The sequence below is a fragment of the Cygnus olor genome, chromosome 5 (genome assembly GCF_009769625.2).
Source record: "Cygnus olor isolate bCygOlo1 chromosome 5, bCygOlo1.pri.v2, whole genome shotgun sequence".
NCBI lineage: Eukaryota > Metazoa > Chordata > Aves > Anseriformes > Anatidae > Cygnus > Cygnus olor.
The window spans coordinates 28,233,899-28,258,133 of NC_049173.1; the positions used below are offsets into that span (position 1 = coordinate 28,233,899).

Sequence of the window (24,235 nt, forward strand, 5' to 3'; positions counted from 1 at the left end):
GGTTTTGAGCCGGGGCTGGAAATACCCCCCTGAGACCAGCAGCAGCTGGTGCTGGGGCAGCTCGTGCTGTCCCTTGTGTCCTTCCCTGGCAGGAGAGACAAGCTGCTCCCCTCTTTATATTTAACTGAGCCCCCGAGCGAGGGGAGGGTGGAATTAGGGAGCGCCGGGCTCACATCCCGCGTGCTGGGCACCTCCAGGCTCCCTCGTGCTGCTGGTGGTGGAAGACGGGGTTGGTGGGACAGATGTTCCCAGGCGGTTTGGGATTTCCCTGGTAATGCAGGCTGCAAACCTCACCCCAGTGAATTCCTTGCTGGGTGGGGGAGGTTGGGACCAAGAGCCACTGCACCCCATCCCTGCCACCTCCTGGTCTGGGCACAGCCCCCTGGGGTGGGGAAGGGGCATGAGGAGGGAGGCATGCATGCTTCGTACATGCACAAGTGGCATCCAAAGTTGGCACAGCCCAACCAGAGGTGTTTTCCCCTCCGTAACCGTGTCCCCGAGTTCCTCCTGCTTCAAGTAGGGACTTTTTTGTGTCCCGGAGATGTGCAGGGGCTTTTACCAGAGGAACTTTGGGATGGCTTTTGTCGTGAGCGGGGTTTCTATTTCATCTGGCTAGGTCTGGCTCTGGGGCTGTGTATTCCATCCCTGTTTATAGAGAAGGAGGAAGGAGCTAGGGCGTGAAGATGTGCAAGGGATTTAACCCGCTGTTTATGCCCAAATAACTCCACTAACACTCGCAGGAATCAACAGGAGAGCAGGCAGGCTCTGCTCCGCTCACAGCCTGTCTTGCAGCTGTATTTTCTCCCTCTTAAGCTGTCCAGGGAGCTTGCAACCTTGTGCAAGCTCCTTCAGTCTGTGATTGCCTCGAGGCTCCTGGCTTCAAGATACATCCCTGTGAAGACTGTGCTCTGCTCTGCTTTTATCTGTCCCAAGGTGACCGCAGGCTGCGTGGTTATGCTTCATAGGTCTGAAGCTCTTCTGACGTGCAGGAGTGCGTAGCTGACCTGGAGATGAGTACAAAAGGCTGTTTGGAGCATCAGGGATTTCCCTGCGGTGCCAGATGTACCCTTCGCTCCTCCATGCCAAGCATCGTGCTCCCTTCTGAGCCTGGTGCGAGGCTCTCCAGCATCTTTGCTGGGGTGACCTGTTGGCTTGCACTGTGCTCACCGAAATTCGGGAGGATATACCTTTTGTGTTGCTTACAGGGAGCCGTGGGTCTGTCAGGGCTAACCAGGGACTTGCCTTCCCTGAGGCTTGCTTTGGGGTGGGTCGATGTGCTGGAGAGCCAAGCGGGACAAAGTGCTGTGACAGCACCCTGGGAGCATCCTTCACCTCTCGGCAGGCTGGAAAAAAAAATGAACCCGTTCTGTGCCTCGCTTCCCCCAGGCACAGGGCACGGGTGGCTTTGCGGGGGGTGCTCGGCAGGGATGGGCCATGCAGCGCTATCTGCCTCCCTCCTTCCCCTGCACGTCCCCCCTCGGATGTAATCTCTCTGCTGGGACCTCCCTGGGGAAATATTTGTCCCTTTGTAGCAAGGTAACGGCACCAACCCCTTGCGCTCGCCAGAGACTTTGTATTTTTGAAGTCCTCTACAAACACAAGCCTCCCTATCTCGTTATCGCGGTCTGTTCTCCCCTTATCCTTCTAATGAATTCCTATAAATAAGATAGGGATCCAGCGCCTGTCATGTCGATCCATTCAGTTCATTATCAGTTCCTGCCGGAATTTCTCTCCCTCTATTTATCGAGTCTCAAGTGTTTCACAAAAGAAGATGGCTGTTTAATTAACCCACAAATCAGCCTCTTTGTAAATCGGGCGTTGGCGGCTGCGCCACTCCCTGAAACTGGGTGATGGAGGCTCCGTGCGTGCAGCGTGCTGGACGTGGTCACGATCCCATAGCCACGCCGGGGTGGGGCAGCTTTAAAATACCCTCAGCTCCCTGAATTTCCATGTATGTCGTGACTGTAATGCTCGGTGCAATGGGAATCCGGGCGTTTGCTTTCCCTTCTGTCCGTGCATGATGTCTCCTGGAGGTGGCCAGGATGTGTCTCAGCAGGGAAGATGCTGCTCTGGTGTCTATTTCTGCTTGACCTCCAGAGCAAGGATCTGCCTGGGGCCGAGCTGGGAATGAGGAGCTCGAATTGCTTGGGAAAGAGCAAGGGCTGGATGGCGCTTTGAAGGGGAAGGAGATTTTTTTGGGGGGGTTGATGCCAGGCCACAGTTCATTGAAAGGGAGGTGGTGGTATCATGGGGGCTATTGCAGCTTCTCTGGGCTCATGTTCACCTCTGTGTTCCCTGGGTAGATGCGGGGAGCAGATCCTTCCCTCCCCATGGCAGTGGCTGAGCCAGCCCCCTGCATACCATGGGGATGCTTTCCCAGCTTTTCCTTGCCCTGGGGCTTGCTTTGCCAGGAGCACCACAACTGCCATGCGGTGTAATGTTCCTTTTCTGGAAGGAAAGAGGAGCTTGGCAGCCCAGCTGATGCTTTTTGCTTCTTTTTAGACCAATTGTGCCTCACTTGTCTCTGGCTTCTACTCACCCAAAAGCAAGTGGATGTTTAGGGCCTGACCTTGAGGTGATGGAAATTTTGGGGAGCTGCAGGGGGTGAAGGTGGGGTGAAGCTCCACCATGCATATCTGCAGGTGGTTTGGCCAGCAAGGGCCATGGACAGGATGCTGGGGTGCTGTGTGACAACAGGCTTCCCGCTTCCCGAGGCTTTTTTTCCCCCTTTCCCACCTTTCGTGACTTGGCTAAGAACAAGAGTTGCAATCAGTATTTTGGGGCAAAACCTGTTGTTTTTTCTCGAAGGCACAGCAGAGGCTGAGGGCTTGTTGAGGGCCCTGGTTCCTGTTGCAGCTCAACTCATCAGCACTAGCCATAAACAAATTGAGCCTCAGCTCTCCCAGGGAACTGCACAGCGCGTTCCCACGGCCTCCCTGCTGTCTCCTGTCACTGTTCCGTCAGGAAACTCCCTCCTGCTGCTCTGGGCGGCAGGGCTTCGAGGGAATCGCATCCCCGAGGACCTTACAACAAATGCCTTGTGGTCGAACCAGTGGGTCCTCGAGGCTCAGCCCCGCTGTAAGCAGCAGCACGCCTGATATGAATCTTGCTTGAAATCACAGTTTCAAGCAGGGGCAAAGCATTGTTATCCTCCATCCTTTGCAGCATGAGTGTATCGAGGAGGTAGCCAAGGCAGCGAGGCTGGGGAGGCTTGCTTTCCTCATCGAGAGACAAAAAAAATACACAGGCTAAGTAAGCCAATCTGACCCTCCCTGACAAGCCTGCTTTCTCCTCTGGCGTGCCTCTCCCTTCCAAAAACAGAGCCCAGACTTCCTCCTCTTTAGGCAGACGCCGATTTCTCGAACCTTGCAGCGGAGATAGAGGGAGCGTGAGAAAAGGCCATGGTTCGGGGTCGTATGCGGCACCGATTTCTCACACCTCCTGAGCGCTGCAGCCTGCGCAGGGTGCTGGGAGGGCTCCAGCCCCAGCCCTTTCTCTCCCCCCTCTGCCTCCAAATTCCAGACCGGTGATGTTAATGCATTACCGCACCAGCATATCTGTGTGCTAAGGACCCACGGTCCTGGGGGTGCAATCCATCATCTTGTAAAGGAGTTGTTGGGAGTCTGTCTGCTGTGGTTAAAAATGATTAAAAAATACAGAAAAATGGGTTATTAAAGGCGCTGGCCTCAGGCTTGCTCCATCAGGCTTGGAGTGCTGCTGGTGGGATGCTTCCCAGCCCGTGGCATAGGTAGGGGAGGGACCCACTGCTTCTCCGTGGCGTGAGTTTGTGTCCAGGTTTGGGGTGTTGGTGATGAGATGCTGTAACTCCAACAGCAGCATCTATTTCTGCTCCTGTCTTCTGTATGGTCCATCTTTGTGCAGGCTTTTCCCCTCCCAGGGACCTTGCACGCTGGGGCTGGTCCCACCTGCACCTTCTGGGTGGTGCCAGGAATACCTGGCACGTGTGGCTGTGTAGCTGCATTTTTTACTTTGGGCAGAAAACAGGTATGCTGCTGCAAGGAAAGATCCGGATTCACTTAAAAAAAAAAAAAAAAAAAGAGTTGCTTTAATTTTCAAGGGGAAGCTAGGTCTCTGCCATGCTGGCTAGGGTTTTCTTCCATTTCTGCTTCATGAAAGCGCAGGCTGTATCTTACTCGGCTCAGATGCCTTGGCGTGTCCTTATCAGCCCCTGCGTGACGCCTTTCCGCACCCCAGCTCCGCGGGTCAGCGGGGACGGGAGCCGAGCTGCCTGCCGCGATTTACAGGAGTGGGAAGCACTGAGGCTGCAGGGTTGTGGATGGGGCGGGGAGGTTTGGTATGAGAAAAAGGCTTAGGGTGAAGCATCTATGCATTTTTTGCCTTTCTTCTCCCCTCGCTGCACCCCCTTTCTTGCTCAAACCCTGCAGCCTGGGCTCTGGCCGGAGCGATGCAGCTGAGGAATTACATGAATGTTTGGGAGGGAGAGGCTCATGCAGCGTCGCGGGCTGCCTTCAAATGACACGGCGATCCTTCAGAGATGGAATCACCATATCCCCTGAGACTGGGCTGAAATAAACTACAGGCTGTGACATCATAGCTTCTGGTTTTATTTCTTTCCCAGTCCCTCGTATCGTGCCGATATCCACACCCCTTCCTTACCCAGGCGGATGGATGATTACCCCTTTTTGCTATCAAGCCACATTACCTCTAAGCCCCAGAAACATGTCCATCAAGAAACCGAACTGGTTTGCCATCTGACTCGGGGATTTCCACATCACAGACATTTGGCCAGCCTGAAAGTGAGCCTTGTGTCACAGAGGCCACTTGTGCTTTCGGGTGATCAGCAGCAGCCCTTGGAGGGGAGGTCAGGATGCTGCTTGGACCTCTGCTGAGTTACCAGCATCTTCGTGGCAACCTTGGATGAGCCCTTGGGCTTGGGGACAGATTTCTGAAGGTGTCTTGGTACGTGGAAATAGACCTGGGTCCTAGGTCTTTGGAAAGGGTAGAGATGCTGAACTCTGTGGTGCTCCTCTGTAGCCTCTTGAGGGTGTCCTCTTCCATTTCAGGTGACAAGGGTGAGCTGTACACTTTGGGACCCCTGCAGTCACGCCTGGATGCTTTACAAACTGCAGATAAATGTGGTATGAAATAAAGCCCAGCAGCTCTACCTGGCAGCAGGATGAACCTGGGGACAGTCCTAGCACATGTTCAGTTTTATAAGGGTGGGCAGCTTCTGTAGGTGTTTGCCGGATGGTAGTGAAGTAGTTTTGCTTTGAGCATGCCATCCTCTCTCCATGATGGGCCACAGGGCACCGAGGTTGTGGCTGGCCCCGTGACAAGGCAACAGGGGCTGAAATAGATGATGTGGGAAGGGAAAGGGCCCTTGCATAGGTTTCTGCATCTTCCTCTCCCTTTCCTTGAAATTCAACAGAAGAGGATGATGTGATGGCTGCTGGGGGACGCAGGGCACCTTCTCCCCTTAATGCAGCCCTGTTTCTCACACGGGACATTTCCAGAGGTGAAAGCACAGCAGCTTTTGCAGGTGATGGTGGTGTTACCCTTGGCAGCAGTAGGGCTTGCACCAAGTTGCCCTTTGAGAAGTGCCAGGGGTTGAACATGACTCCTCCTAAATCCCGTTCCCAAAGCCTCTTTCCCCACGAACCCTGGGTATGCGGGGGCAGCCGGCGCGACAGGGGCACCCACCAAAGTCAACAGTGGCCTGGCCTGGGACCCAGCGAGCTCAGGAGACAGGAATGTCGAGTGTGCTGGTGGAGGGTTGCTGGGTTCTGGCACAGGTCTGCAAAGCCTAAAGGCTCCGGGAGGCATTTCGCTTTCCTTTCTGGAATTAGCTTTAGTGTTGAAGGTTGGTTTGGGGCCAGCAAAACTTCCTCTGAGCTGCGAGCCGTGCAAAAGACTCCTCGAGTCTGCAGCATTTCCCTTAAACACAGCTTGGCTGGTGCCAGAAATTTCCCTCGCCTGTGTATTATCAGCTCCTCGAGTGCCCATGAGGAATGGCCCAGAGGAAATGTGACCTTCCTAGAGATGCTGGCTTGTCTGGAGCAGGCGTTAGTGGCCACGTGGAGCATGGATGCCCATATCTGTTCTGCAGGAGGTGTTTGGTAGGGTGAATGGAAACAAAACTCCTCCCTGGGCTGGGGGTCCAGCGGGAGGTGAGGTCAAGAGCTGGATCTGAACCGGGCAGCCAGCCCCAGGCAGAGGACTCTGAGCATCCCAGAGGTTTGGCCAGCTGTGGCTGCGTAGCCAGATCTGGACCTGGGTGCTTTGAGCCCGGCCCTAGGTCTGCAGGCTTTCCTCGCCTCCCCAGGAAGAGAAATCCCCCTCTATTTAGGCAGTTTGCTTGGGTTGGAGCACACTGTAAATTCACCTTGTGAGCCCAGCACTGTGGGTTTCCTTGTCCCGTGTTGGGTTAAATGACAAGGGCAGCTCTTGGTCCCACCAGCAGCTATGAGCCTGGTTCTTCCCATATCCGCCCAATTTTGGGGAAATGCCATCTGGAGCAGAGCTACGCGCCACCAGCCTGTCCAGGCCTCCCGAAGCACTGGGTGATGGCTTCTAGAAATGGCAAAAATGGTTGTGCAACAAGGAGAAAAAAACAGGAGACCATGCCTCCTTGTGAAGAAAACCGAACCGTTTTGAAATGAAATCTCTCCACCTTCTTGCTTTGAGAGGAAATTTCACAGCCAACCCCTCCACACAGAGGGGGCTGATGAAGGCTTGGGCTTGTCCAAGCTGAGATGGCACGGTCAGTTTGCAGCTCAGCAAACCGCTGTAGCTGACCCGAACGTGAGCACTTTGCCAAGGTTTTGTTTGTTAACTTGTTTGCTTATTTTTTAATTGAAAACAAATATTTGTGCTGCTAGGTCAGTTGGAAAGGAGTAATCACTTTCCCTCTCCTTGTCGGCTTGAGCACTGAGCCCCAGAGCATCACTTTCTAAACCTTGCTCTGGTGCCAGCCTGTCTGAGCACAAAAGAGAGCTCTGAATCTGCTGATAAAGTGGTTTTAGGTGTTTGCTGGCATTTCTGAACCCAGGGCAAGGAGGGGCTCGGTGGGGACTTGTTTGTGCCCAAAGTGTATGAGAAGCACCCACTGTCCTCATGTCCGAGCCGCGTGCCTTATGGCCGCGGGCACTCGGATGCCAGCTTGCTTTGGCACTGGGAGCTGAGACATTCCCCCACCCTGCAGAAAACTGCATCTCCCCGAAACAGTCGCCCCGGCGCTGTCCTTGGCCCGTTCAGAAGATGCAGCGACAGAATAGCAAGCCGGTGAGGTCATGGGGAGAGAATTAGTCACATCCAAGTGGGAAACTCAGAGGGCTGCAGACCAATGCTGGTGTGGGAAGCTGGCATGATGCAGATGGGACCCCCCCAGGTCACCACAGTCCCCTACAACAGCTTTCTGGGGAGTTGGAATTGCAAGAAAATCTGGTTTGCTCGGGAGAAATGTGGGCCTCGCTCTTGTAAGAGGGGCGATCCAGGCGAGAGGGGGTTAAGGGCCTTTCGGAATCGGAGACTCTCTGGAGCTGTCATACAGGGGAGGGAGATCGTGGCAGAGTTTAATGAATGACTTCATTTAGATATTAAAAAAAAAAAAGCGTGCACACAAAAAATAAAACAACAACACGGTGGCTTCCTGCCAGGCCCACAGACAAGGGTTTCTATGGGAACAGAGGGGGAAAACAATAAATATGAGTGGGGGATGAGGAGGGGCAGAGGGGACCTGGCCGCCCCTCGGGTGGCTTCGGCTCTTTGTTCCCATCGAGGGAGAGGGACAATGTGGGGGGAGAGGAAAGTGTGGCCAGAGGCACCTGATGGCATTTAGGAGAAGACCCACCCAAGATGAGTGACGCAAGGGCAAGTTTTCTGCTCTCGAGGGGCAACCGTGGCATCCTCACTGTGTTCCCCCCATCACGCTGCCCTGCTCAGGCTGTCAGAGCTGGGCTCAGCTGGAAAATGCCCCACACTCACTCAAGATGGGCCTTTAAAAAAAATAAATTCCTTTCCATTAGATTTTTGCCCGGTCCGAATTGACATTGCATCTTGTGTCCTCCCGAATGGGTTTGTCCTACAGGGAGAGCAGCCCCCTGGTGTGCCCGCACCGGGCAGAAGGCTGCAGATCTCTGTCCTTGCTGCCGTCTGCACACCTTGTACAGGAGCATCTTAGCAAGCAGGCTTGCAGACACAGGGAAATAGCCCTCCCAGTCTGCTGTGGACCTGGGTGAGTGGGATGGGGTGAGCAGCATCAGCAGCGGGTACCCTGGCACAGACCTGCCGCTCGCAGGCATTGTTTTGCAGTGCCCCACACCAAGGCTGCTGCCCATAGGGACGATGCTGTCTCTTCCTGTGCATCCCATAACTTGCACACCAGTCTGTCCCAGGCAACCAGTCCTTTCCACCAAGGGTCTGGCGTGCTCCTGGAATTGCTGTCCTTGGAAAAGGAGCACAAAGGCTGCAGCGGGATGGCCACCGTCACAGCCGTGCTGGGAGCACTCACCCAGCGGAGCCCCGGCCCGCACGGAGGGGTGTCTGAGCAGCTCGGGGGGCTATCACCAGTATGTTCAAGCTCTCACAGTGGCACTGAGATGGGTTTCCCTCTGTTTTGGCAAGGCTGACAGCGCAGTGGAGCGTGGAAGACGAGGAGGAAGCAGCAGAGAGAGCGGCGGCGGCGGGAGCGGGAGAAGCAGCTGAGGTCCCAGGCAGAGGAAGGCTTCAACGGCACCGGCTCCTGCTCAGAGAGCGCAGGCTCAGCACAGGAAAACCAGTAAGAAATACCCCCATATATACATCCCGGCAGCAAAACCCTCCAGCCACGGGGTGGGCATCTGTTGTTCGAAGCAGTTTGGGGGGTGGAGGGGCTCCTGAGCAGGTCTGGGGGGATTTAACCCAGGTTAAACAAGGATCATGCTTCCAGTTTGGGCAGCGAAAGCCAAATGGCTGAAGGTGTGATGCACAGCCCCTCGGTAGCTCATGGGCTGGGGGCAAGGGCCTCCCCTGGCTGGGCTCCCTGCTCTTCCATCGAGGATGCTGCACCAGCAGTGGGAGAGCATCTGCAAGACGGCAGGGTTTGTGATCGCAAAGCACCCACCAAAGAGGAGCAACAACTTAATTTCACTAGGAAACCAGTAAAAAAGCACATTTTTTTTTCCCATGAAAAGATTTGTTGTTTTCTTTTTTCCTCAGGTATTTTGCAAATTATTCAGGACTTTTTGTTGTTGTTGTACAGAAGCTTCAAAATTTTATGGCAATGCACCCAGTGATGTTCTGCAGACAAAACCACTGTGATCTGCCCTAAAAGCAAACAGCATATCTGGAAAGTAATAATTATTATTCACCCTCCCCCCCCGCCCCGGCCCCTTTCACACAGGGGCTGGAAAACAGTTTGTGGAGGTCTTTGAAGCAGCTGATAAGATGCTCTGATTTACTGGGGGGTGCTGTGAGCGGCCCCAGACACAAAAGTGCTGGCAGTGCCTGAATTTAATTGAGTGCCGGAGCGCCTGCCTTAGCCGCACGTGTACCTTTGGTGTCAGTGGGAAGGATGCTGCTGCCTCTCCGGCTGTCCCCTGGTTCCTTCTGCAGCTGCTGACAGCCACCTGGGCTCGCTCAGGCAGCCGGGGTCAGCCTGCTGGCAATCTGTGCTCTCTCCCATGTAAACACCGTCCCCTCCTTCCTCTGGAGCTTCCCGCACTGGGACTCACCCTATCTGCATCGCTGCTCTCTTCCCTTCCCCCGTTAAAAAATAAAATAAAAGGAAATAACCAGCAAACTGCTGTGGCTGAGCAGCAGTTTTGGGTGCCCACTCCCTGCTACCCTTCTGGGTGAGCCTGGTGAGGGTGCGTGTTTTTTGGAGACCTTCAGTTCCTGTGGTCAGTTGACTCCTGAATCCCACAGAAATCACAGAATCATAGGAGCTTTGGGGTTGGGAAAGGCCTTCAGGATCACCAGCCTGACCTACCGAGTCCCACCACTAATGACACGCGTCTCTAGCCACCAGGGTTATGGAGAAGGCAAAGCATCTCCTGACACCTCCTAAAAGCCCAGAAAGGCAAAGAAAATAATAGTAATAAAGGCTTGTTCATGCTTATTTCAAATCTGCGAATTTTAGACTAATCCATGGGCTCCACACCCTACTTGCCGTTCCCAGGGGATGTGACCGCCCTGTGTCCGTGAAGCCACCTCCTCCAGCTGATGCTTGCTACATGGGCGCCCACCTGCAGCCCCACCTGGGTGGCAGTTCTTGTTGTGAATGCAAGGAAAGAAATAGGGAAACCCCAACAATCCCCGTGCCCAGCTGGTGCTGGCAGCTGTGTGACCCCAGAGGGCTGCTGCTCCATCTGTCTGTCTGTCTGTGGGCCGGGGCCATGTGCTAGCAGAGGGCTGTCATCACAGCCTGGGAACGCGCTCCCAGGGCCGGAGGGCAGCGTGCTGCAGGATGGACATGTTTCCTCCTCTCTCCTTTCCTATTTAGGAAAGATGGGGGTAGTTTTCCCCTCCAGCACACAGAGCCATTCCCTCTGAGCTGGGAGCAAAGCGGCTTTTGATGCAGTTGGGTTTCAGCCTGGCCCATGGGGGGCTGCTGAGCATGCTGATAGCTTGAACTGCAGCCAGCAGAGAGGGGCTGGGGAGGACGTGAGGTGGAGCAAGGCTGGGCTGTGGTCCCCTGCTCAACCCCGAATCATCAGCATGAGGAATGCCCATGTAGATATTTGGCTGTGCGGCAAGGCAGGGCCCCAGTTTCAAAGCCACGCCTGCAGCACTCATCCTCACCCTTTATTTCATGCCGCTTTCAGATGGGGCAGGACCAGCACTGGTATTCACAGATGGGGAGCCAGCATCTTGGAAGCACATTTGACTGCTTCAAAGCTCTATGGGAACGTGAGGATCTGCCCAGGACTCGAGCCTGTGCCCGAACACTTGAGTTTTCCTGCCCTCCTAATGCAGCGCTCTGCTCAGGCTGCCTCCTGCTGGTTCCTTTTGCTGGGGGCCGCGTGCAGGCACAGGGCAAGCAGAAACCACACCTGAAACACCTCTGGTCTAAATGAGCTCCAGTGCAGAAGAAAACCATGAGACTTCTTCATTTTGCTGTGCCTCTTATTTCTGCTCACCTGTCCCAGAGACTGGGCAGCAGGGTGCTTCTGCTGGACACACTGAGCTAGCCGGGTCCTTTGTGTCACTTTCATCCTAATTTTCCTCCTTGCTATGTTTCAGCTATGACTTTAAGCCCTCCGGGCCCTCAGAGCTGGAGGAGGACGAGGGGTTCAGCGACTGGTCCCAGAAGCTTGAGCAGCGCAAACAGAGGTGGGTAGGGCAGAGCTGGAGCCACCAACATCCCCAGGATGAGGTGACCAAGGCCAGGTCCTGCCGTACATGCCAAGACGGGAGGCTGGAGCATTGGTGGGATGGGGACAGACGCTCTGCCTGCGATTTGGGTACCTGGGAGGAAGGGACGCAGGGCTGCCCCGGACTTTGCGGATGTTTGGCTTCAGTTTTGCGCTCCAAGCAATGGCAGCCAGCCAGGACGCCTGGGCTTGGAGGAGTGACAACAGCGGATCTAAGCCACCTGAGCTGCTGCAGGGGCTGAAACGGCCCATAACATAATGCAGGCAGCCTAAAAAAGCTGCTCTAAGTTATTGCTGCTTCCTGGCTTATGTCAGCCGAGTGGGTGTCGTGGCCCCAGCCCACCTCGTGCTCGACTGCTCTCTCAGTGGTGGAAAACAGAGCCCAGATGGACGCTTGTGTCCCTGCCCAAGAGCCGAGGGCCAGATCCATCTTCCATCCCTCTCCCCTGACTGAGCTGAGCAGTGCTCCTGATTAACTCCTGCCCTGGACACCATGTACCTGCACGTGAACTCTGTGACTCAGCTGTCCCAGCAGCGTGGCTTTATGGGGAACTTTGTCCCCCGATGACACAACCCCTTCTTTACCCGTGGGATTGAAAAAAAAAAAAAGGCATAATATTAATATTTACTGCTGCGCAAACAAATCACCTCTTCCTTTACCCAAACACTGCAAGCTGCACCTTCCCCTTCGCAGCCCCATGAGCACCTCCCAGCAGAGCTGATGATCACAGCTGGGGGAGCAATGAGAAATCAGCCCCAGCTGCTTTTCTGCACCCTCCCCTCTCTATTTTTCCCCCCCTTGTAAAGAGTTTGTCCCCGGGAGAGGTTGCTGCTGTTGGCTGGAGGGGGTCTCTGTAAAAGGTGGGCTTCCCAGCTGGTGGCTGTGCCCTATAAAGTCTGTTCAGCTGCTTTGTCTTTCCTCCTGGGTTGTCTGCCTTGCCTGAGGACAGGCTTGCAGTGCAAGTGAAGGTAGGAGGTGTGTCTGGCCAGAATGCCCTGTGCTGAGTCAAGTGGTGCTGTGGGGTTTCCCGAACCCCCTTTTTCTTAACTGAACATGGAGCAAGCCCTATTTTTCCATCTGAAGAATATTTAGGCTCTGGTCCCCAAACAAGGGAGGGGAGATGGTTGCTCTCGGTGGATGGAGCTAAACAGCTTGTGTGCCCTGAGAGCTTGTGCAAGCCCATAGTTTCTTTTGGGGTCAGGTTTCCCACTTTGCAGGGGAGATGTGTGCCCTAGCCAGCCATACAGGAGGGTGGGAGCTGGATGCCCCTCTGCTGTGATGCAGTGGGGTCAGGCTCGCTGCCTCCCATACAAAATTGCTCTATGTAAGAAGCATCCAGTATGCTGCATTGTGTCTAGTGGCATAAAATTCTTAAAACGAGCTTGCTCTTTAGCTGGAGCTGTTGTTGGCTGAGGCATCTTGGCTAAAAACTAGTCGCCTGGGCTGCAAAACCTTTAGAGCCTGTTTGTTGGTGGTGACCGTGCAGTTGTGGGAGGATGATCAGTAGCGAGCCAGCATATGCATCAGCCTTTTTTCCAGAGGGGTCAGCGAGGAGGGCTGGAAGGTGGCTGTTCTGCAAGCTGCCTTCCCAGCTGCAGGGAGGTGGGTGGAAAAGCCGAGCTGGAGCTGCTGGCCAGTGAGGCAGGAGCAGTGAGTCACCCTGGGCTCTGGCAGCAGCCTGCTAGCCAGCTCTCTAGCCAGCAACCCAGGCAATTTTCTAAGAAATAGGTGGGAGGAGAAAGTTGGCCTCCAGCCCGGGGCCATAAGACGGCAATAGCACCTTGGCGTGTGTCTGTGAGGGCTCAGGGGTTTAAGTGCTCCTGCTGGCTCTGTACACTCACCGTGGGCTGCTCTGCTTTGGCAAAATGGGTTGCTCAAACACTGCTGGGTCTCTTCTTGCAGCCCCTGAGAGCTGTAGGAATCCTCACGTGAAACTGCTATGATTTTGTTTTATTTACTATTTTTATTTTTTTAACCCTGGTTGCTTTGGGACTGCTTTGGTTCTGGGCTCTCCTTAGGGACGTAAGTAGAGGTGTCATTTATTCGCTTGGGTAAAAGTGAGGTTTGGGACTGACACAGATTTACCGCTGCCTGTGAAGGTGCCTGATGGTGTCTGTAGGCTCGTAACAACATGTTGGTCCTTTAACCTCTCCTCCTGCCCCTAGGTCCCGCGGCAGTCGTATGAAGAAGAGGACAGTGGTGTGAGGGAAGCAGAGGTCAAACTGGAGCAGATCCAGCTGGACCGGGAAAGCCTGGAGGAGACCCAGGAGGAGAATGTGGCTATTAGGGAGGAAGAGAGGCTGTGCCAGGAGGAAGAACATGTCGAGAGCAGCATGAGGAGGAGAGAGTTGAGCAGGAGGTGAGATCAGGAGGAGCTTGGCTCTGATGGGATGGCTGAGGTGGGGAGGGACCCCTGGGTCCATCTGGTCCCAGCCCTGCTCCAACAGGGTGCCCAGGGCCACGTCCACGTGGCTTTGAAGATCCCCAAAGAGGGAAACTCAGCAGCCTCTGGGTAGTCTGTGCCAGGCCTTGTCCTGTGCCAGCCCATGTAGGTGGTGCTGGCCTGGCACAACGTGGGATGGAGCTGCCATTGCCAAGTTGCCTTCCTGGGGCCTGAGAATTGCCATTTAGAATAAAGGCAGATGCTCTCCTCCTGATGGCCTGAAATGAGAAACTCCTGTTTTCCCATCTCAGTAGTGGTAAGAACCCTTAACTGATGCAAGGGCCCCTTTTGCATCATTCTGGAACCTTAAACCTGCAAAAGTCCTCTGAATTTATTATTTTTTTCAAATGCACACAAGCTTCTTCCTGGATGTTCCAGAATGAGGTAATGTTAACATAGTTTCTGTGTCAGAGTATTCATTTAGTGTAAAGCAGGAAGCCTGGGAGACGGGGGGTGGTGGGAAAAAATCTCTTTTTTGCATTCTAAGCATTTTGACCAGCTCGCTTCCTGGCTTGTTCATTTTCTGCACTCAGGAAAAGAAGAGAAGGAGAAATGAAGAGGAAGAAGCACCAGAAAAACGCCAGAAGGCCCCAAGCCCCACCAGCCTGGAGGAGGAGGAGCTGTGCTCTGACCACACCGCAGTGTGCTCCACCAAGGTCTATGTTTGGGGACCCCTCTGGCACCTAGTGACAGGGAAAAATGTCCCAGGGCTTATGGCAAAACAGGGTGTGAATCCTGCTACAGGCTGGGGCAAATCAATCTGTTTCCCTCATCTTTGGTTGTTGACCTCCTGCTTTGTCTGCTTATGCTGTTGGAGGCTGTAACCGTGCCTTCCTGTGTATGCTTTGCCAATCAGTGTGAATCTTTAAGTCTTCATTGAGTATGCCAGGGAACAGAGTAAAACAAATAAAAGGTCTTTTAAGTTTTGGTTAAAAATGACACGTGAACTTAATCAGAAAATAAAATTTCCGTTTAAAAAAAAAAAAGGGAAACTTAAAGCATGAAGCATGGAATTTCCCTATCTTCAATAAAATAGAAAATATCGCTTAACCGTTCTAATTAACTCTTTAAAGCAATCGGGATTCCTGATCTCTGAAACACCTTGCCTTGCCCGTTTACATGTGATGATGCTCTTGTGAAACTTCCATTTCTAATGCCACTCGAATCGATCTCGTGGCTGTGTTGCATTTAGCACAAATCCTCAGTTTTGGTGTGTGGCTCTTACAATAGACACAGATAAGGTTTCTGTAGCAATGGGCTTTTTGTCTCTCTAAGCCTGGCTTGCTGATATGGCTCTTAAGGAAGTGGTGGGGAGCCTGGGTAGCCTATTAACCTGCTGTTGGTGTTATCCTTGCTTTTCTGTTTGCATTCAGATCTGTGCTGTTTGCTTCTTAGTCAATATTTCCTGGGCAGGGAGGATTGTACGAGCACTTCCTCTTGCAACAGTAAATAGCAGCAAGAGGAAGATTTCATCACCTACAATCATCAGATTCTTGCTGTTTGCAGAGAAACCTTTTAAAATCAAACAAAAAAAAAGGAGGAAAAGTGGGTTTCGGTGCAGGCCATGTGATAACGTCAGGTTTGAAAAGTGGGCTGGGGGTGGCCTAGGTGGATACCAAGAGTGGGACCAGTGGGGAAATGTGAGAAGCACTTCAGTGCCTGTTACGTGCTGAAAGTCCTCTCTCTGCAACCTCCAAACACACGCAGCTTCCTGACCCGAGCTTCACTGCTGTTGCTAGGATTAGCCCAGGGAAAGGTTTAGAAATCTAGTTGCTGTTTTTTATATTGGTGATGTCAGAGCTCACCAATACACAAAGCTGAAAGTAAAGCTGTTTGGGAAAAATAAGAGCTTGGGATCTTTCCAAAGGAAGGAGGATCTTTACACCCCAGCTAGCAGGGTTTTATGTGAATCCTAAGAATTGCACAGATTGACCACCAAGAAGGTGTTTGGCATAGGGTTGCTCAGCAGAGATCCTGGTTATAGGATGAGAACATTCCCAGTGGGCTGGGAGCTCCCCTGCCGGCAGTGGCTGGTGGTGGCCAGGGGCAAGTCTGGGACAGCTGGATGTTGGGGTGCAGTATAATGGGGTGTTTGGGGCTCAGAGGGCTGAAGTGGGTATGTGGGAGCAAGGTGGAAGCCGTGTACCAGCACCATTTAGCCCCAGGCTGCTTGTGAGCTGAATTTTGAGGTTGGTAAGTAAGCAAGTGTGGTTTCTTCTGGCCTTTAGAAAGTGATTGAAACTAGAGAAATGCACGGCTCTTGTTGCAAGGAATTGCCTGAATGGGCAGAGGGAGATAGTCTGCAAATAGTCTAGATGGAAACAAGCCTTCCCTCATCTGTCATGCTGAGATCTCCTGTCACCTGCAGCCTGTTCCTTGGCCCCTCTGTGTTTAGGTTGGTGCTTGGTTTTGACCTGTGGATGACTTGCACATGTACAGCTCCTCTGTGGAAGGGCTGGCTGGGTTTTTCCTGCTGATAAATACTTGTGATCAAGAAGCTGAGACATGGGCAGGGAATCTGAGTGCCCATTTAGGTGCTGTTGTGCCCCATGAGGTGCCACCTTGCCTACCAGTGTCCCAGAGGGATGGGCAAGACAATCTTTTGAAGCCGTGGCTTGGAGGCAAGCTTCAATTCCTCCAGCACTGAGCTGAGAAGCAAGCTGGCAGCAAGCGGACAGCCTGCCCAGAAGGAGCTGCTGGGATATTTGTCATGCTGCTGTGCTGGAACCCTGCAGGGTGACTCTTCGGTACATCTCTATTAGCAAGGGTTGTGCTATTTATTGGTGGCTGTGCTCTTCTCTAACGGGCCTTGAGCTCTTCGGTATGGGTGTTAAGTGTGTCCTTCCTGTGATAATGTCTTCTGGTTAGTTAAAATTTAGCACTCGTATCTTTGAAGCAAGCACTTAATGCTGCTTTTTACCTGCTGCCTTGGTAGGTGATGTTTCCTACAGCAGCATACAGGGTTTGGCTTCTTGTTATCTGGTTGCTGCTCCTTGCTGTAAGAACTACCCTTTGACTTGAGAGTGATTGTCTCCATTCTTGTTTTCTGTGGCGCAAAAGAGCTGGGAAGTTTAGCAACGCTTTGGTCTTTTCCTTTATTCCATGTCTGAAGTGTTTGCTTGCCTTCCTGTCTTAGCCAAAGCGCTCTTGCACAGGAGGCTCTTGTGCAAAGCTCTCTTCCCTGGTGGCCTGACCTGAAGGGTTGCCTTGCAGGTGGCTCCACGTGCTGAACTGCCCTGTCTGTGCTCCTCTGGTATGGATGAGCTAGTGTCACTTGTGGCTATGCTGCTCTGGTGCTTGGCTCCTCTTCTGCAGCAGTGGCTGGCGATAACTGCAATTTCCCCCTCTCTTTCTGTGCTTGCCACTCTCTTTCCTGGCAAGGAAACAAAGTGCCTCAGCCTCAAGCTGAGGGAGTAAGGAGAAGGGATGTTTGTTTCTGAGCATCATGAGAATGTGGGCTTGAGTGCCCCAAATCTGGGGGAGAGAGCAGGGAAGGGGAATGTTTGAAATACGGTCAGCCAAGGTGACCTACATCCACCTGAGGCCCATACAGAAACCTAATATTTGTCTGTTCTCTCCCCCTTTAGATAACGGACAGAACTGAATCTCTGAACCGCTCGATAAAGAAAAGGTACTTCTAGGGTTGTGTGAGGCTCAGGGTGAAGCAGACCCCTGCTCTGCTTGGGGGGTGCCAGAGGGCCATGCTGCCAGGATGGGCAGGAGCAGGCTGCTCGTGGCCCTCGTCTCCTCCCGCCGCCCTGAGGCACCAGGGCATCGCCTCATTCCTCTTCTCCTCTCCCCAGTAACAGCATCAAGAAGAGCCAGCCTCCCCTCCCCGTGTCGAAGATTGACGACAGGCTGGAGCAGTATACGCAAGCCATTGAGGTGAGGTGCTGCGCTCTCTGTCTGTGGCCTACAGGGAGCCCCCATGCAGGGTGTAGCTCTACCACCATGTCTCAGCCTCACCTTCTGGGAGGTGGCAACTGAGACATCTCCCCTTGGATGGGAGCAGCTGTTTCTCCTGTCTTTGTCTCCTTCCAAAGCATGAAAGCTTCTTTAGTGAGTTGCCCTATCCTTGTTTCCTCGTGTTCCCTGCTTGTGGGGTGAGAGCCTCCGGCAGGAACCACCAACATCTACTTTTAAAGCCCATCATCCCTGAGAACGTCCAATTAGAGGGGAAAAAACAAAAACAACATGCTAAGAGCTGTTAAGTTCCCCAATGGTGATCTCTTTCCATCTCTCTTCTAGACATCCACAAAGGCTCCAAAGCCCGTCCGACAGCCCTCTCTCGACCTTCCCACCACCAGCATGATGGTGGCCAGCACAAAAAGCCTCTGGGAGACTGGAGAGGTTGCAGCTCAGTCTGCTGTGAAGACCCCGGCCTGTAAGGTAAGGCAACTGTGGGATGTGTCGTGCTTTGTGCAGGAGAGAAACTCTGCTAGGGTGCCGAATTGTTCCTCAGTGGTGCAGCTAGGAAAGCCTCTGTGATGCTGGTTGAGACCCTCCTTTGAAATAGGGGTAAATTCACTGGTGGGGAAACCATACATCTATCCTGCAGGAGATAGGGCTCAACTCCGGTTGTTGAGAGCAATATTGGGTCTATCACCATGATGATAAATCTTGTAAATTTGGAAAATGCAATGGATATTATGGATTGGTCTTAACCTTCTTGGTTGTTGTGAGCAAGGGTGGTTCTGTAACACATGGGTTGTAAGCCTGTGTTTATATGAGTAAAATTCCTTCCGCCCAAAAAAGCCTTGATGTTAACATGTCTTAAATAGTTAACAAACTTAAGAAAATAAACATCTGGGATCTCTGGTCCAGACTCTTGTTGGAGACAGCGAGAGAGAGGAAAACACAGGATATACAGGGAATAGGAAGAAGTTTTCATAGTCTTGGGTTTTAGCTGCAGCTGCTGTAGGTCAGACAATGTGATATTGTAGCTGTAAAAGGAGGTCAGATGCATGGGGCTGGAGATGTGAACAGAGGCACGTCCAGCACCACTGGTGGTGGAGGGTAATGAGAACCTCATCTTCTCAGGATATCGTGGCTGGGGACATCGTGAGTAAAAGAAGCCTTTGGGAACAGAAGGGCAATCCCAAACCTGAGACCAATATCAAGGTAAGTTGGTAGCTGTGTGGGGGCAGGAGTCCTTTACTTTTCACAGCAGGGAAAGGGCTCTTAGCTGGGTTGGAAGCACTGAGAAGACAGTGACATAGAGAGACAAGGGCTGCCTGTAACTAATCAATGCAATTGCATGCACGAGGTCACTGTTAGGAAGAGCTCTTATAGCTCCAGTCCTAGCAAAAATGTGGGCAAAAAATCCACAGTAACCAGCAAATCCACATAACCAGTAATACTGAAGGGTCTTCTGAATGGCTTGTTCTTCTCAGACAATGGACTGGTAGCCCAAGCCTTCTAAGCTAAAATTGAACTGCAAACATGAGTTACTTAGCTCTTGTTATGCTTTTTAGTCCTGAGAGTAAAGAAAAACATCTGCAGTTAGGCCTAAAGTAGTATCAATGCTTCTAGATGGATCTGGGGTGTTGTGCCTACTGGTACCTCTGTGGAATGGCTATTAAATTCAGCAAGCAGCTGCTGTTCAAACTGTCCAGCCTGAGAGAAGATGGAAGTACATTGTCTGTTCCTGGATCTGTATTGCTGCCAGTGTGCAGGGAATGAAAATGGCTTTTGCCATGGGTGAAACCAACCCAGCAGAGCACCAGGATCCCCAAGCCTTCTGGGATTACAGGCAGCTATCACGTTCCTCTAGCTTTGGTTATTTGAGGGAGAAAGCTGCTGACTTTGGCTATTTCTTCTCTCCTGTCCAGTCCACTCCTTCTGGCAAGAAGTACAAATTTGTTGCAACAGGCCATGGCCAGTACAAGAAGGTGTTGATAGACGATGCTGCAGAGCAATAGCATGCCTGGAGGACTCCTTAACCAGGTAGGCGGGGTGTGACCTTGCTCTGCACAACCAACTCCTGGCGCTGCTTTGGTGGGACACTTGGGTTATTTCTGCCAGCTAAACTTTGGGCAAGTTGGAAGATAAAATGCAATAACAGCTGGAGCCTTGCTTCTTGGGCAAATGCCTGGCTTTGGGCTGGAAGGAGCACAGCAGGAGAGTGTGCTTGTTTTCTGATTTTTCCTGATGCTTCTAGGGAGCTGGGTACCTGTGTTTAACCTGCAAAACAAGTCTCTTAGCTATTTGTTGTTCTGGTGAAGGTGTTTGCCTTTGCAAGCTCAAATGGAGTATCTCTGCTGGACTTATTTACGCTTCTTATGTTGCAAGGAGAAATACATAGCTGGAGGTCACTCTGGCTGAGCATGGGGACTGATATAGTCCTGAGATTCAAATAATTCAAATGATTCTGGGCTTTAATTCCAGTTATTTGGTGGGGTGGGGTGGGGGAACTTGCAATGATTTCAGTGACCTCTTGGAACCAGCCCATGGTAGGGTGTGGTGGGGAGGACATGAACATCTGCTGTGCTGGGTAGACCAACAGAGCAGACTGTCCTTGGGTATGCAGCAAGCAGGGGAGGCAAAGCTGGGATGTGTGACCTCTTGAAATGGTGTTTGCAGCTCAGGATCTCATGCTCATGTTGTGTTTGGTAATAGATCTCCTGGTGTTATCTTGAGTGGATGATGGTAGAGGGATGTGGCAATAAGGAGGGATGGCACAGAGGGAAGTGATAACTGGCTGGATCCAACCAGGCAGCATCTGGCATTGAATGGAGAGGATGTTGCTGGGGGTGAAAACAAGCTCATTTTTCCTTCTACTATAAAAAAAGAAGCTTTATTTCATAGCCAAGCTTATAAATAGCGCTGTCTGCTACAAAACACCTTTGTTTCTGAGTTCTCCTGGGGGGTTTGCTATTTTTTTCCTTCTTCAAGGAGCTGACTTCTGAATGTTGCTTTTTTCCCCTACTTTTGTGGTTTTTCCTTGCTTTTGTGGTGCCCGTTTAGAAGAGAACCTCTCTTGAATGCCAATTTGAGGTGGGCAGTAGTACAAACCCAGGCCTTCCCATAGCTACCTTTTCCTTTATAAGGGAGAAGGAGCCCACAGGGCTTGTGTCCTCTACTTGCTTCTCTGCCCGTGGCTTCCAGAAACCCATTAAGGTCTCCTCTTTGATCTGTTGTCGTCTTTCTCCCGAAGTCTCTTTTGATGCACCAGGTAGATCCTACTGGGCTTCAGTTTTTAACAGCAACATCTTGGCAGGTTTTGTTTGCCCCACCTGAGTTTCTGCAAGCAGTTCAAAGGAAGGTGCCCTCAGGTTCACTTTCTTCCAGCAGCATTTCTTAAAAGGTTGGTGACTGTCTTGGGAAGTCCTCTAGGATCCATTTGAACAGCCACTGAGCAGCACTGCTGTCCTATGGGCTTACTTGCATAAATGTGTGTGTTTTTTTTGTTTTTTCTTCTCTATGAATAGGCAAAAGGACTGCAGCAGCTGAAGGATCTTGGCTAGTTGATATTCTTGAGCTTTTAGCTGGTTATTTTATGTGCTAAGAGGTCCCTGCTCCTCAGATTCTCTTCCCCATGACTATGTTCATCCTTTTCCCTACTGCATGATCCCCTCATGTCCTTCTGCTCCCAAACCTTTCTGTCCTACCCGCATATCCCTCACTCAACACTATCTCATCAGCTTCCTAGTCACTTGAGTGCAGGTACAGTTTTTCCTCTCCTCCTCCTGAGCTGCGGGACCTCTGAGCCGGCTGCCGAGTAAGAGGTTTTCTCTAAGTGGCAATCTGGGCTCTTACCAACTGCCTGAGGCTGTTTGACATTGACGCTGAACTTCATGCCCAGTGGTGCTCCCCTTCCCTCGCTCATCACGGCAGCTCAGGCTGTGATGTGCTGCAAAGGCTCTGAAATAGGAGGTGTTGGTTGCAATCTCCTGTTGCCTCTGGGCATCTGTTCTCCTGTCTGCAATGCTCTTGTGCCAGGGTTTGTCTCTGCAGGGCCCTTTTCTCTTGGGGAGGAAGGGCCAAATGTTCAGGAATCAGACTTTGCTTCTACAGGGAATTAGAGGAAGGCAAGGTTCTCCATCCCTGTGCACCGGGGTTGGGCTGCAGATGCAGCCTGGTGGGAAGCCCAGCAGATGTAGGGCATAAGCCTCTCCTCTTTGCCTTGTGTGAGAGCTGCTCATTGTTCTGGATTGTTCTGGGTCACTGGTACTGTAGGATAAAGTGGGTTAAAGCATAGATGCTTCTGAAATAGTGTTCTCTGTCCCAATACAGTTAATCTCCCAACTCTAATCAATGTTTTGTTTTGCCTTTGAATGCAGACTTGTGCATAGGTGTCCATCTATTTGTGCTACAGCAAGGTGCCACTTCATCACTCTAAGGTCATCTTTATCTGCCTTTAATGTTAAGCATTTTACATGTTTTAAGCTGAAGTCTGTTTGATTTCTGTTCCTATGTGAATCTTTCTCTATAATCTTGTCTTGCAGCATGTTGAATTATCCTGCAAAGCTGACCTAGGATCCACTTGTGATTACAGAGGTGTTTCCAAACTACCTCTTCAGCTTTTTCTTCTGAAACTGGAGGTCAGAGGGAGGAGAAATCTAAGCTTTAGATACCTGGGCTTTTGCTTTCCTCTATTTTTCCTCTTGAATCTTGAAATAAGGAAGAGGATACAAAACAGAGGATAAGACTAGCAGAGTGGAAACTTCACTGAGCTCTCCTGGTAGCATCATCACAAAATTGGAAGTCTGCAAAGCAGTAAAAAGGGCTTTTGTTCCCCCTCCCCTCCCCCCACGTCTATTTCCAGTTAGGCTTGGGGAAATTGTGCTCAGTTCCATATCCTCTGTACGTGAAGAGAATGTCAAGAGCCCTGTATCCAATTTCCTATAGGGCTAAACATAGCAATCCTATATCAGCTGTGTAGGAACATCCCAGCATATGACAAAGTTCCTTGAGAGACAGAAATAGCTGGTCACCAGCTTTCTTGCTTATAAGCCTGGTGGTGATGGAGATGCAAAGGGGTGGCTATAATGCTGGATAGGACAGTTGTCTCTGTGGATGGCTGGTGTCAGGGAATTTGTTTTAATTAGCTCTTTTTCAGGACATCAGGCACGAGTAAGTTTGCAACTGTCATAATGTGGCCCCTGAAAACGAGACTACATGGGCTTAGCAGGATCCCCCAGAAAACAGCACCTTGTTAAATACACCAACTTGGATACTCACATGCTGAAGCAGGCTCTTGCTGATTGTCATGAAAACACCAAACCCAGCAGTACTTTAAAAAAAAAAAAAAAGTAAAATACATAGCAGAACTTAATTATTGCAAAGAAGCTGGTCTTCTGTGCTGCAACTTACTAGAACTGACCTAGAAGGGTGTGAAATGATAATGCCCAATTATTTTTGCAGTGGAACTGCTGTGTGAGAGTAGGATGTATTAGACTTCATGCTGTCCCTTTCTTGTGTCCTCAGGTGAAGGTTGTGTTTTCTACCTTGCTTTAGTGCATTGCTGCAGGGTGCAGTGTTTGTAGTAGAGAGGCTAAGGAGGTGTTTGCTCTTAAAGTTCAGTTTCTAAGACTCCCTAGACAAGATGTGGAGCAATGCAGATTCCTTCATGTCATCTTATCTACCACAACTTTGTGTTCTAGGATTTCTCTTGCTCTTAAGCAGAGTAAAATAATTTAGATTCCATCCTCCTCCTCTAAAACAGACTTTTTCTACAGGCAATTCCTCCTCTTTGCTGTGTCACCTCTCCCTGCCACATATTACTGCTTAGTGTTTGTTGTCTCTTTCTAAACCAAGTGTGTTTATTTTCCTGACTCATGACCTGTGGATGTGGTATGTTAGGCATTTAGCTTATGTACATATACAGAATAACCCTTAAACCCTCAGTGTGAGGCTGCTGGCTTGGAGGGGTTTTATTTTATTTTTATTTTTTTCCTGACACTAGGCTCTGTCAGGCAGAAAACCTAGTGGTAGGTGCTCTCTTTACTGGTAGGTGCTCTTGTGCTTGGTGCCCCGCAGGAACCTCTGGAGGATGGCTCTGGTCAAGCAGCTTGCTTCAGTTGACTGACCACCCCGATGCCGTTCGGTTAAAGCTCCTGGTGTGCTCCTTGGCTGCTCGGGGTCCATACCGGCCCACCTCAAACACGGTGCTGATCCTCGCCATGGGTTTGGCAGCCAGCTCTCTCAGTTTCCGGGCATCGAAGCGTGGTTTGTGTAGAAGGATGGGCAGGCGGCGGGGAAGGAAGAAGCTTGATTCCTTCTGCGCTTTCTTCTCTTCTGCTTGCTGCTTCCTCTCCTTGTTGACTGTCATCTGGTATAAAATAGCATCCCACATCCTTGTGGCCCTTGATTTAAATGGTCTGATGTCTCGACTGATGACTTCTTGAGAGCTGTCCTTCTTGTTCCCTTCGTCCTGCCCCTGCTTTTCTGGCTCAGGCTCAGGGAAGCTGGGTGTTTCTGGCTGCACCATCAAGTGCTTCCTGAGGCGATGCCAGC

General features: G+C 51.6%; 1 protein-coding gene across 1 annotated transcript in view; it reads left to right on the forward strand.

The window, feature by feature from the left end:
- Positions 1-24,235, forward strand: part of LSP1 (lymphocyte specific protein 1) — a 40,185-nt gene that overhangs the window by 10,333 nt on the left and 5,617 nt on the right. Inside the window, 11 exon segments of the mRNA XM_040559583.1 lie at positions 8,605-8,647; positions 8,649-8,758; positions 11,203-11,296; positions 13,500-13,656; positions 13,659-13,693; positions 14,311-14,433; positions 17,365-17,408; positions 17,581-17,662; positions 18,026-18,166; positions 18,818-18,898; positions 19,609-19,723. Of these exon segments, the coding sequence (XP_040415517.1) occupies positions 8,605-8,647; positions 8,649-8,758; positions 11,203-11,296; positions 13,500-13,656; positions 13,659-13,693; positions 14,311-14,433; positions 17,365-17,408; positions 17,581-17,662; positions 18,026-18,166; positions 18,818-18,898; positions 19,609-19,698 (1,000 nt within the window). The 3' untranslated portion in view covers positions 19,699-19,723.